At 41.3% G+C, this 13,489-nt stretch overlaps 1 protein-coding gene across 1 annotated transcript; it reads right to left on the bottom strand.

The window, feature by feature from the left end:
* Positions 1-3,590: 3,590 nt before the first annotated feature.
* Positions 3,591-8,795, bottom strand: LOC134562796 (cholecystokinin-like). The gene is made up of 2 exons (XM_063420309.1): positions 8,543-8,795; positions 3,591-3,727 (listed from the first exon to the last, which is right to left on the bottom strand). Exons 1-2 carry the CDS (start codon positions 8,793-8,795, stop codon positions 3,591-3,593), a joined length of 390 nt encoding a protein of 129 aa, XP_063276379.1.
* Positions 8,796-13,489: the final 4,694 nt, after the last annotated feature.

Raw genomic sequence — 13,489 nt, 5'->3', positions numbered from 1 at the left:
GCCTGCTATCTCCCCCAATGGTTCACAAATTTGCCCGGTTCGGGGCTTGGTTCTTATACACTTTATTCTGCCCTCGGCAATATTTCCCCAAATTTCCCATTGTTTCCCGACTAACTATACAAATCCAGGAGTTTCCCCGACCAAGCAGAAAAGATTTCCTTTCTCAGTTCAAATGTTAATGTCCAATTTCTATGGATCTTTATGGCTGATAAATGATCGAGATATGGATGATGTTGTTTGATGGTCTGTGAAGGTGACAACTAAGGTGTGAGTTGCTGGTGCCGGCTTGTCTCGGGAGGTCCCCTCTCAGTACTTGAGAAGGCTGCAAGTTTTCCTGGAAAAGTCCTTTGTTCCTCTCTGAATGGAGGCGTCTGCTTTTTTGGGGTTGATTGTTTTCACCATCTGCTGCAAGGTCTCCTAAAATATAGACTTATACCTAATATAACTTTATACAGTTTTATAATTTTCCAATTTACTATAAGAACATGAATTAATCATTTCACGTTTATAACAACAACCCTTTCCCGTCTGGGGAATCTCTTCTGCTCCCAGAGGAGCAGGTGATGGATATTTTTATGATAATGAGGATAATGTTGCTGAACTGCCAGTAGCCAGCTGCTAGCAGCCTTGCCCCAAGGAACAGCACTGTGTCCTACAGTCACAGTCCCTCTCCATAACTACTACAGTTGCCCCTCTAATCCTTTATTCTTAATGCTCACTTGCGCCAGTCGGGTGCTGAAACCATCTTTGTGTGTCAGGCAGAGATGCCCCTGTCCTGGGGGAGCGACATGTGAAAGCTGCCAAATCCATCACCTGGCTGCACTGAGGGCTGTGCACTGTCACAGACACCTTCAGAGGCCTCCAGAGGAGAGGAATGGGACAGAATAGTCTTTGTCTCTCCATCCATCTGCCTGTAGGAGATGAAACGAAGGAGAAAAAGAAAATGTTTGTATTTTTCCTACGGACAACATTCTGCAGTAGTAAGGTGTTATAAATGCCAGGACAAATTTATTGCCAAATTCAATAATTTGGTTTATTAAAATTCAAATCACAAAATTTGGAATCAAATTATAACAATTTTAAGCAATAAAAACAAAATAATACGAACCCCACAAACAGCGAAACTTACTTGACTGAAGTTCTCCCGGGAAAAGTTGAGCCAAGGGTGACCCCAGATACACAGGACCTGGCAGTTGGTGTATCTAACCGGGTTCACAAATTTGCTCACCTAAAGGCCCAACTTAAATACCCTTAACTTCCCCCTCGGCAACCTTCCTCCCATTGTTTCTCTAATCATCGGCCATTAACTTTGTTTACACTAAATCCCGAAAGGGTCCCCGGGCACATTCAAATGTTAATGTCCAGAGTTAGTCCTTGCTTTGAGTAACTGTCGTAGAGGTGTGTGATGATCCTGTTGGCACGTCCTTGCTGGCATGTAACATTTGATCATTGCAAGTCTTTGCTGGCACGTAGCATTTGATCGTTGCAAGTCCCGATGAGTTTAGCTGCACTTAGGCAGGGGTAAGTCATCAGTGCCTCTTGTTCTCACCTTCTATTTTTGGAACCCGGAAGATCAAGAGAGGTGCTTTACAGAAGTTCGTGAAACATGCGGGTTGAGCAGACACACATACCTTTATACAATATATATTACAGTAATATAATTATTTATAGAACATGAATTAAATGACCATATTTCCCACAAAGGCTTGATTTGTAACATCACCCACTCCCAGCCCCCCTGAAATATTACAGTATTACATCCTTCATCAATATAAGCCAGGAATGCAAACATCTAAAAATATTGCTTGAATGTTCCTGACATTAATTTAAAAGATAGCAAAGCAGAAACTGAGTTTTCTCCCAAGTTGCTTTTAAAGAAACATCATTTCAGTGGCAAATGTATAAATATATGCATTTTTAGATTTATTTGTATTTTCCTCAGTTAAAAAATAGATTAATTGGTTTTAATCTCTTGTTTGAAAGTTTTGGAAAAAACGGACACTTTGCATTATTTTGCTGTGAGCAATAACCAAAACTAAGAAGAGAATTCAGGTGGTTTAGGACTCATTGTGCTTGGGAAGAAACCTAAAAAAGCCAGGCTAGGTGGCTTGGAAACTGGTTGACTGGGAGGAGCTTGAGAGGAAGAAACACAGAAAAGCATTTCCATGTTTACAGGATGAGATCCACAAAATAATTAAAAAGGTATTTAGTGTTACTAGAGAAGAGAACTCCCTGTTAATGTTTGCTGAACTCTCCCTTTCACTGCAGATTCTGCAGCACTGTTTGCTCTCCCAGCTGCTGCTGGGAACAGCTCCTCAAAGTGTTTTTGCGCTCCTTGGCACAACCATTTTGGTTTCCCAATGTTGGCTTTAGTAGAATTTGGTTTAGTGCAAGTACTTTCTATGTATTGTTTTCTACACTTTGTGTTTGCCTATCAACTGCTGCAGAAATTGCTGCCTCTTTCCTTTGGCAAGCACCTGCTTTCCTGTGTGTGACAAATATTTTCCTTTTTTATTAGATGTGAGATCCAGCTGCTGAAGGAGACCCAGGAGCTGCAGGGAGGTTGGTTACCTGTAGTGAAGGAGGAGTGTGCAGGTAAAACACTTGTTTTGCAGCCTGCCCACAGGCAGATGGGAGTGACTGCAGGAACTGCAGGGTTCTGGTTTTGCACAAGCTAGGATCACAGCCCAGCTCTGAACTTGGGGCCCTCTGCTCTTCTCTGAACCACGTAAGAGCTGGGCAGAACATCCCTCTTCCTCTCCACATCAGAGGGCAGTAGCCAGCTCAGCCTCTGTGATACTTGGGAGCCACCTCTTTCCTGTAAGGATACTGGGACTGGACTGCTCCAGCACCTCTCCCTCTCTGGATCACCTGCTCTGCTCAGGAGCCTGTCTTCTCCCCCTCCCAAATGAATGCTTGGCTCACCACACAGCAGGGAATGCTGTTTATTCTGTGATTTGCAGCCATCAGCAGAACTTTCACATTGAATCCACAACATAAAACAAATAAACCAGGACGATGAAACACGTTGGTGTCATTCCTCTTTTTCACTGTTTTAGCACTGTTGGCTGTTCACTGCAAACGTGTGGGCTCAGTCTATAACTCAGTCCTTTGCAAACAGGGTCACCATGAAAATAGCTGGTCTTTTCTGGCAGTGTTGTGCTGCTGTGTTTATATTTGGACCAGCTCCCTAGAGTTCAAAGCTATTGGGACTGACACAAGATTTCTCTGAAAAGTGGATAATCTGACTATTCAACCCATGGAATATATTTACAGTGCCAAATGAAGGCATTATGCTGCCTCTTTATAGTAAGACACCCAGCAACATGTAGTGACAGAACAAGGAGGAATAAGTGAAATATTTTAATATAGTATCAATGTATGAGAAACCACAAAAGAAAGAAAATGTTTTCTGGAAAACTCTGGATATGTATATATTGCATTGTATAGTCTTACAGATAAACATATGTCAAATGTATGATTTTAAATATTTTAAAACACTGACTTAAAGAGGACAACAAATTGATTTATCTCTTTTTGTACAGACATGGGAGTGTGATTTTTTTCTCGTTGCTATAGTTTGGTGTTCTTCAGGAAGAATACTTGTACTCTTCAGCACTGCGGCGTCCAAAATCCATCCAGCCCATGTAGTCTCTGTCATTTATCCTGTGAGTAGGATCAATGCTCTGTACCCTGTTTCCCATTACTGAGAATCTTCCAGTGGAACCTAAGGAAAAGCATTTGGGAGAGCACAGAGTAAGAGGACACATTTTCCAGGTTCACCTGCATTCTGATCTGGCTTTCTGATTCTGATTTGGAACAGCCAACAGTGCTCATTGGCAGATGTCTGCAACAGTTGAAATGGACCTCATACAGGCCATGTAACACCCCTGTCATGTCACTGGGGAAAACATCAGTAGAAACCTTACAGGCAGTGTCCTGGAAGTGGCTTGGATTTTTTCAGTGCAAAATAAACAGATCCTTTTCTACCTCCAGCTGCAGGGACATGGTGCTCCTGTCTGACAGGAAGGAATATAGACAGATTTTTCCTTTTCCCTTCCTAATTTACTAGAGAGACAGTGTCCAAACTATTTCTCTCTATTCCTATAAAGCCCCACTTTGCTTCCTCATATTGGGAGAGCTGCTCTACATGCCAAATAACTCTTCTTGAGAACAGGCTCAAGCCTGAGACACCACAGCCCTGTGCTGCTTAAAAAGACATAAACCTCAGTACAGGAGCTCTAACAGTGCAAATTTGGTAACAAGCAGGGTAGAGTTATGAATCCTAGGTTTTGTGGAAAAGTGGGAATAGTCCTGAAATGGAGAAAGCTGTGCCTGGATTTCACAGTAAGAGATATATATTGCTGGAATTAGACAGGACTTTTTACAATGTCAGGATTTTTTTCAATGCTTATCCAAAGGCTTCATAATTCTTTTAACAGCAGGGCTGGATGCTGGTTTCTGATCTTGTCTTATCCTTTCTGTATGCCTTGCTTAAGGCATCAAAGAGACACAAACTATTTGCAAGAAGAATTTCTGCTTTAAAAAAATGGGCTGCAATCCTCTGTTTTCACAGCATCACATGATGTAACTAAAAATTACAGGGAAAGGTAAATTGCTTTTCTCAGTACTGCCTGAAAACAGATAAAATTGATATATAACAATAATTAGATGGACTTAGGCTTTGAGTGATGAAGGGACAGATTTAATATATTAGTATTCAATGCAGACTGAGGCTTGAGGAATACTTGAATTGATCAAAAAGGAAAAGAAGCCCAAATTAAATCCCATATATCCAAATCTACACAATTGCTTTGCTTTCATGTGTTTTGAAGAAACCTCTGTTGACTCTGTGCTTTTATGTTTCAAGGTCTGCCTTATATAATGCTTTATAATGAACATGACCCAGTAAAACAAAAAGCAACTGCATTGCTTTGTTAGTGGCTGCAGGGAATTGAAGATACACACACATAAAAAAAGCCATATTTAGGACATTTACCTAGACCAAAATGACAAAAAAAAAAATCAATTTTCCCTAGAATAGAATGTCTATCATTAAATGTTCAAACCCCATGAAGTTCACATTCATAATTCAAAAAGTGTAGTTAAGGTGATGACAATGGCTCCTTAGCTCAATGACCAGGCAGGGCTCAGGCAGCACAGAACCATCACTCAGACTTTGGTGCCTAGGAGACCTCTGAGCCTGCCCTGGCCTGAGGGCTGCAAAGGCTCCCCTGGTGCCACTTCCCTCTGGCCAGTCAAGGGCTCCTTAGAGGACATTAAATGTGCCTGTCACTGGCTGGAGAGCTACATCTCCTCTACACGGTGCCAGATTCAAGCTGAAAGTCTGCAGATGAACACAATTGAAAGCCTGGATCACAAATTTCCTAACAGCACCTTAATTACCTTTCCTCAGCCCACTAGAGATTGTCATGTGGGTATCATAGAATCAGTGTATGACAAATGTTATAAACGCCAGGACAAATTTATTGCCAAATTCAATAATTTGGTTTATTAAAATTCAAATCACAAAATTTGGAATCAAACTATAACAATTTTAAACAATAAAAACAAAACAATACGAACCCCACAAAGAGCGACACTTACTTGACAGAATTTCTCCCGGGAAAAGTTGAGCCAAGGGTGACCCCAGAGACACAGAACCTGGCAGTCGGTGTCTCTAGCTGGGATCACGAATTTGCCATGTTCGAGGCTTGGTTTTTATACTCTTTATTCTGCCTCTGGCAATATTTCCCCATACTTCCCTTTGTTTCTTGGTTAGCTATTCAAACCCAAATTCGTCTCCGGTCGGATTGAAAAAGAGCTCCCCTCCCAAGTCCATGTGTTAATATTCAGTTTTTATGGATCCTTATAGTTGATGAATGTTCGAGATATGGGTGATATTGCTTGATGGTCTGTGAAGGTGGCTCCCGAGGTGTGAGTTGCTGATACCGGCTCATCTCAACATGTCCCCTCCCAATACTTGAGAATGCTGCAAAGTCTTTTGTTCCCTTCTGAATGGAGACGCCTGATTTTCAGGGTGGTCAGTTTCACTATCTGCTGCAGAAACCTCCTGAAACATAGACTTCTACCTGATATAAATTTATACAGCTTTATAATTTTCCAGTTTATCATAAGAACATGAATTAATCATCTCACGTTTTTCACACAAACATATTCAAAATTGTAGCAGTTCAGCTTCATGCCATCAACCCCTAAGCCCTTGAGGGAACTTGGCTCTCTCACTTTTTAAACTAGAAATTCTTTACAAAACCAGCCTTTCTATTAATCATGAGGGCTAGAGCCACTACTGGTGACTGCTAACACTAAAAAAAGCCCAGACTCTCTTTCCCCTTAGATGGAATTTTCTAGTGATTTTTATAGACACGTGATAGTGTCTATAGATAGATAGATATAGACAAGTGACTAATACAGTAGATGTGAGTAGATGTGAGTGTTCTGCAGAGATTTCTGAAGTACTACCCAGAGTTTTCACATTAAATGAGAATAGAATGTTTTGACAGGAACACTGTATGTATAAACTAAGTAAATACTGTCTTTCCTGTGAATTTTCTCTCCTGTAGCCAGCAGCTACATCTACAAACTACAGTCCAACTAGCCTGGTCACATCACAAGAATCTCATCATCTGCTTCCAGACCCTTTTTAGAGTTAATTATATATGTCAATAACACATATGAAAGAAATTATCCCTCATATTAATATTTAAAGAAAAAGACTTTTTTCTTTAATCCAAATCTTTTTTTCTTTTGAATCCAAAGGGGTTTTTGCTTTGTCTGGCTAATCTATTTGGAAATGTCAGCCACATATTTCAGAGAATATAATGGATACATAAACTAGCATGAGGAGTTCAGTTTCCATGTGGGTGGGCAACAGTGACTATGCTGGGGAAAGGTAATGAGGATTCTGCTTTGCAGACTCCTGCAGTAACATTCTTATTCAATAAGAGCCTTAAGTGTAGCACTGAATAGTGGAATTTTATAACTGAATTATCTTTCCATTAAATTCCATGAACAGTTAGCAGAATTTCCATAATGGATATTGCGCAAATTGCTAACATGAGATGAAATCTTTCAGGCACTACTGAAAGTGATTCATTTTTTTGTTGTTTCTAATTTGGCTGTGTTCTGAGTACACAGAGGAGTGTGTATGGCTGCATGCACAAAACCAGATGTGGCATCTCCTAATTGCAGACCACCATCACAGATAAGGAGTTTGCCTAGCACAGAGGTCAGTAGGGAAGTTGTCAAGAGGGGAGGGTTAAACAATCTGCATTACGTGGAGAAAGCTCTTACTTATATGAAGTGAACTTTATCCTAAGGACAGTCTGGGGCTGGGTGTGAATTAATTTTTCAATGCCTGTATGTCCAGGTAATCCTACTTACAGGCTTTTCTTGAAACTCTTTTTCCTTCTTAGATGTCTTTTCTGTGTGGAACAGGGCAAAGGCTTGACTGAAGTTTTCATGAGTGAACAAAATTTCTCTAGTGTCTCTTGCAGAGGTTGGCAGCCAAAAGGGCACAGCAATTAGGCTGCCCATGATGTTACTCTATTGAGACACAGAGCAGGACAGAGATGAGACAGCTCAAAAGGAAAAATGTTTTCTTGGAGAGGTTTCAGTGGTCAATGATTTTGCACCATCATTTTTACTGGTAGCACTGACAGCATGCTTTTCTGCCTATGTAAAATATATTCTGTAAGGTGTCAAGAGGGATAGCTTTCCTCTTTCTCTTATGCAATACAATTGTTTCCTCAAGTGACTAATAAAACTCATTGTAAGAATGCCCTGTAATCCCATTGCTCTACTGAGTCTTCATGTCTTTGTTACACAGTGCCATGGAGGTTTTAGATAAGTGCATGATTGTGTTCTCAGGCTGCCTGAGACCAAAAACCTACCAGGAATCAACATGTGTTGAAGCAAATATGCTTTTACTTCTCATTGCTTTTAATTATTGCACTAATAAACATAAATTCTGTGTTTTGAAAGCTTTCATGCTATTGTAATTTCCTCTGGGAACAAATATATGAAAAATCCAATACTTAGAATATTTCTCTCGTACAGGCGTTTCTGACTGAGGTGAGGCTAGCCACTAGGTTTGCATTTATCCTCAGAAAAGTTTTCCTGTTCTTCTAACATTAAAAGAGAGAGGGAAGGAGAGGGGATTTTAACTAAATTAAATCCTTTAGAGAAAATGTAGTTGCTTTATCTGGGATACAATATACTGAAAATATCACCAAAATAATATGGCAATGAAAACTGCTAAAAATAAAAGCTGGACTATAACCTAAGAGGTGGGTGACGTTTTCTCCAGTTATCTTTACATAACTGTCAGCCAGAGGCTGCTACAAAGAAACCCTTTTTTGGGGGAGAGAGCATTTGGGATGCTGTCTACTTCAGGGATAACCAGACAAGATCTAAATCCTCTCTTCTCTAGGGATTCCTGTTAGATGATGACAGGGTTCCCTCAGCTCCTGTGGATCCCTGCAGCAATCCCAGCGGCACGGAAGCAGGCTGTACGCAGTACCTTTTCTGGCTTGCTGGAGATACCTGGCCAGCAGGGCGCCGATGTTGGCTCTTTGGTCGCTGCCGGCCTCCAGCCGCGGCAGGGGTTTCAGGGGCCCGGCAGAGGGAGCGCGGGAGTGCCGCTGCTGCTGCGCCGGGCTCCGCTCCAGCTCGGCGGGCAGAGCGCACCCATCGTGCGAGCCCCGAGCCTGCTGCCCGAAGGAGCTCACCGAGAGCACGGCAAGCAGCACGCAGATGCACAGCCCGCTGTACATGGCTGGGGAGAGAAGGACAGCGGGCTGTTACACGACCAGATTGGCTACATTGTGCAGCCCCTAACCCCATCTTCCACTGGGGATGCTGGCTTCTGAGCAAACCAGGCTTGTGCTGGGGTTTTTAAATGTAGGTAACTGCGGGATCTGTCTTAAGTTGGAAAACGTGTATGTGGAATAGCTAAATATCCTTGCTAAAGAGGAAGATACAGGTAACTAATTTTGTTTCTTCCAGCCTAGAATGTGCTGCATCTCCCTGATCTACTCAATTTTTATTTGTTTTTCTTTCTTTGGAAGCTGCATTTCATAAAAAAGGCACTTGAATCCATCTCTGTGAAAAAACTCATGATTCAAACATTTCAGTATTTTGCTATTGCATTAAAACCTGGCTGTTATTACAGATACTCAGTTTTGACAAGTTCTATGAAGAGCCCTTATTCTACCAACCTTCATTGATTGAAAATTAGTGTTCAAGAGGTTTCATATCATCATACATAAAAAGAAATAAACAAAACCTTGCCCCAGTGAAAGAAAAACCAAAATCTAATACTCCTGTCCCGAAGCATTTGCTCTAATAGCTGGAGTGGTAAAAGTTGTATAGTTAAAAGCTGTAAGAAGTAAAGTGCAATTTAATAATCTTCTCCACATTAAACAGGGAATTTAGATTTCTACTTCTTCCTTAAATGTGTACTAAGCAAAACACTGTTGGTTTACTAAATCGTTTTATCACATAAGCTGAAATGGTATTTTTTCCTGGAAAAGGAGAAACTGGTCTCTGTGAGACACTCTGCCTTTAGACCTCCTCTCTGCCAAGGGTAAGGGATCGTGCTGAAACAACCACCCACATTTCAGTGCTAGCACAGTTTAGGAAGCTCTATAACACAACCCATCCACCGGAAAAGACAAGTGACAAGAATGTCTTCTTGCTCCTTCCCAAACTCTCCTCCACAGGTACTGCAGACTGACACATCCTCTTCCTAAAGAACAGCATTAATTAGTTTTCAGGCACATTTGCCTCCACTTGACATCTGTCTTGCCCTACTCCTGCCACAGTAGGAGGCTGAAGAGTCTTTAGAAAGTAATTTACATCATGTTGCTTTACAAGATTTTACTTATTATCTGTCGAGTACCAATAGCGTTTTTGAATAGGAAATTACATTTCCTTCAGTCTCAAAGACGTATTCATCTTCAAGATGAACCCTGATGGTCTGTCTCCAGAAAGAAAGAATATAAACTTGACAATAAGCATATTCAGAACAACGTTGAAGTATCAACCTGTACTGGTTGCTAGTTACTTGTTCTGCCAAAGAACTATTATTGACACACAGTTTTACAGAGGCATCTGAGCTAAAGGCTGAAAAATACTGACTTAAATATAAGCAGAGGAAAACCAAATGAGGAAGGCTTTAGGATGTAAATTATGAGTACAGTTACTGTGCTTCTTTTTACATTTTTCTTGCTCCAGAAGATTACAGGCAGTCTTTCCTTAATGCCCTGTAATAGGCACACGTGAACACAGTCCAAGGTAACAATTTAAGCGGAATGTTGTCCGAAACCTAGGCACAACCTGCTCCACTCCTTTAGAAGGTGGAGCAAGCACTCCACTACCTGCACATGAAACTCAGTTGCTCACATTCAAACTTCAGCATCAGGACAGAGACATGCCTGTGCTGGGAAAGCAGTTGTGTTGGTTTTGGCTGGGATAAATATTTTCTTAGGAGCTGTGGTTTGGATTCAGTATGACAATAATTTGACAACAGACTGATGTTTTGGTTGTTGCCAAGCAGTACTTACCCTGAGTCAAGGACTTTTCAGTATCTCATGTGCACAAGAAATTAAGGGGGGAGCATGGCCAAGACAGATGACCTGAACTGGCCAAAGGAATATTCCATTCTTTAGAAAATCATGGTCAATATTTAAACTCAGGGGAGTTGGCTGGGAGCTGCCAGCTGTCGGAGTCCAGAACATCCCTCTGGCCCCCTGGAGGGTTTGGAGACCGGACAGAGGGGTCTGGGATCTGTACAAGGGGGTCAGCCAGCCTCACACAGAGCCCAGGAGGACACTGCCTCTGATCCCTGGCCATGGGAGTGAATGCCCACATTGCATGAAGAATCACAAGCTGGGAGAATTCAAAATAAGTAGTATTTAGTTTATCATAGAATGTAAATGTAGAATCTAGGATTTTTAGTATATGGGGCTGAAGAGACAAGATGGAGGAATTGGGGAGTGGCCCCTGTGCTCCTTGTTCTTGTTCTCGTCCCCCATCTTTTGCTGAGTTGGATTTTAGAGATTGGTTTAGAGTAGAAATGACATGTTAGCATAGGTAGTAGGTATTGGTACAATTTTGTAAATAAAAAGTACGTTGTGGATGGTGGTTGGGTCAGGGGTACTGTACATAAAGTGCGGGGCTCTCTGATCCGCCCAGTCCGCCGCGTGTCCTGCTCTGCTGGGGATGCCTTGGAGAGCTGAGAAAGAACTAAGATAAGGTACCCTGCCAGGGAGGCCTGGCAGAGCCGAGAAAGAACTGAGAGATAATGAAGAATAAACAACCTTGGAAACGTGCACTGGTGGACTCAGCTTGTCGTCTCTACCTCTGGTGTGAAACACTTAGGGCAAAGAGAAGACGGAAAACCTTATTACCTTGGGGAACAGCAACCCCAAGGAGAATCTCAGGGAAAGTTAACCTTGAGAGCCAGCTGCTGCTTGATGATGGGCTGGGCATTGGTCAGCAGCTGGTGAGTAATTGAATTGAGCATCAGTTTTTTCTCTAGTTTTTTCCTTTTCCTTTTTCCTTTTTCCTTTTATTATTGAACTGTCCTTATCTCAGCCCATAGGTTTTGCATTTTTCCAGTTCTCCCCCCCATCCCACTGGTTTGGAGGGGCTAGTGAAGAAGCAGCTGTGTGGTACACAGTTGCCAGCTGGAGCTAAATCACAAAAGCAGTATTGAAGAAATTGCAGAGTCCTTCTTTACATGACCTAACCTGTCTGGCCTTCCCTGTGTTCAGATCCACTGACAGTTAGGGAAATAAGAAATACTTCTGCACATTCTGGAAAAGATAGTCCATTCGTCCATGCTCAGCTCATTTTTTTCAAGTCTGCACTGCTAAATGTCCTCTCTATGGACAGCACAGCAAACACAAGTTCATCTGTGCAAATTTCTTCAGAAGTGCTTTCAAAGACAACTTCTACATAATTTAATCTGTCTGAAGTCATGTCCTGAGTTGTTACTGAATGTCAATCCCAAATATCTCAATTCTCTGTCCAAAGCAGAAGATTATCAGCTCCCAAAATTAAGTTGTTCTTTAAGTCACTAATATGATCTGAAATTAGGGCATCCAGCAATAATACTCTGTGTAACACACAATGATACATTTTGACTCTCAAAGTTCTCATTAGATTAGAAAACATAGCCTTAGCATATTGTGCTAAGCACTTTAATTACTGACTGGGTTTAGTACAGTTTAATAAAGCCTTCTCAGCAAACCCTGCTTGAATTTCCTTGATTAATGCAAGATGTGATACCGTTGCAGTAGGAACTGAAACAGATCTTCACCCATCAGGATCCCCTCCATACACCCTGTAGAACAGGAAAAGCAGAACAAACACTTTTGTTTTCTACCCAGTGAGATTCTGTCAGGCAGTATTTTGAAAAAGCTAGTAGAGGAGAGGAGATAGATCACCCAGAAGGAGTCAGGGACTCAAACATTAATCTGATAGGTCTTAAAATATCAGTTCTTTATCTGAAGACAGATATTTCTCATCTCTGTTAGATTTGATCCAGGATCCCTTTTCCCTACCCTTCCATAGTTTTGTCATGCCTTTCCCTTAAAGCCGATGGCTCCTTTCCCTAACTTTCTACCTCTCAGTAGCTTAAACTCTCCCAGATCTCACCAGTATTCCAGAAAGGCTGTCAAGAGGTCAAGAAGATTGAGGAGAGAGTCAAGTTGCTCTAGCAGACACAAATTATTTTAAAAGGTGTTTTTTCTATTGATTTCAGTGGTACTTTACTTCTGATGTTGAAAATCTTATACTATTTGAAAGTAGCAAAGTACTTGCTTGACATAAGTAGCTAGAATTGTTATGCTTGAATAGAACTTTAGCTAAACCCTATGGCTATGTTGTATATGTCACAGATGTACTATAGTGAAACCTGGAGCTAACAATCTGAATATTAATAATAGTTAGAACAGACAAAGCTGGCAGCTTAATTATTATTTAAAAATTAGTAGCCAAAATGGACAGCCCCTAAATTGTGGCACATGAACTGCAACAACACTCTTACAACATGAACTACAGAGCTGGCTGGAACCCCTACCGAAACCAACCTAAGAGGATGTAAAAACGACCACATAGCAATCACTCTGTAAAAAACAATGAAGGGTGAAAATACTACAGCCCCTAACACGGCTCCTGCCCCAGACTGGCACATGATGGATGGGGAGATTACATTGTAAGGGTATATTTGCCCAGAGATTTCTTTTTCCATGGTCCCTCTTTTTCAGCACTTGGCTGAAAAAGAGCTACCAGGTATCATAACTGATTGGTGCCAATAAACCTATTTAATGGACATGAGAGCCCGATGTCAATTTTTTTTATAACACTCACATTTTAAGGAAATTAGGTTTGGGGATTTTTTGCTCTTCTTGTGTCTATTGTAGCATAACTACAAAATGGAAGAGCTACAATCTAATTGCCT

This window comes from Prinia subflava, chromosome 1 (genome assembly GCF_021018805.1).
Source record: "Prinia subflava isolate CZ2003 ecotype Zambia chromosome 1, Cam_Psub_1.2, whole genome shotgun sequence".
NCBI classification, from domain to species: Eukaryota; Metazoa; Chordata; class Aves; order Passeriformes; family Cisticolidae; genus Prinia; species Prinia subflava.
Note: the sequence above shows the minus strand (reverse complement) of the source record. Positions and strands in the feature narration are given on the sequence as shown.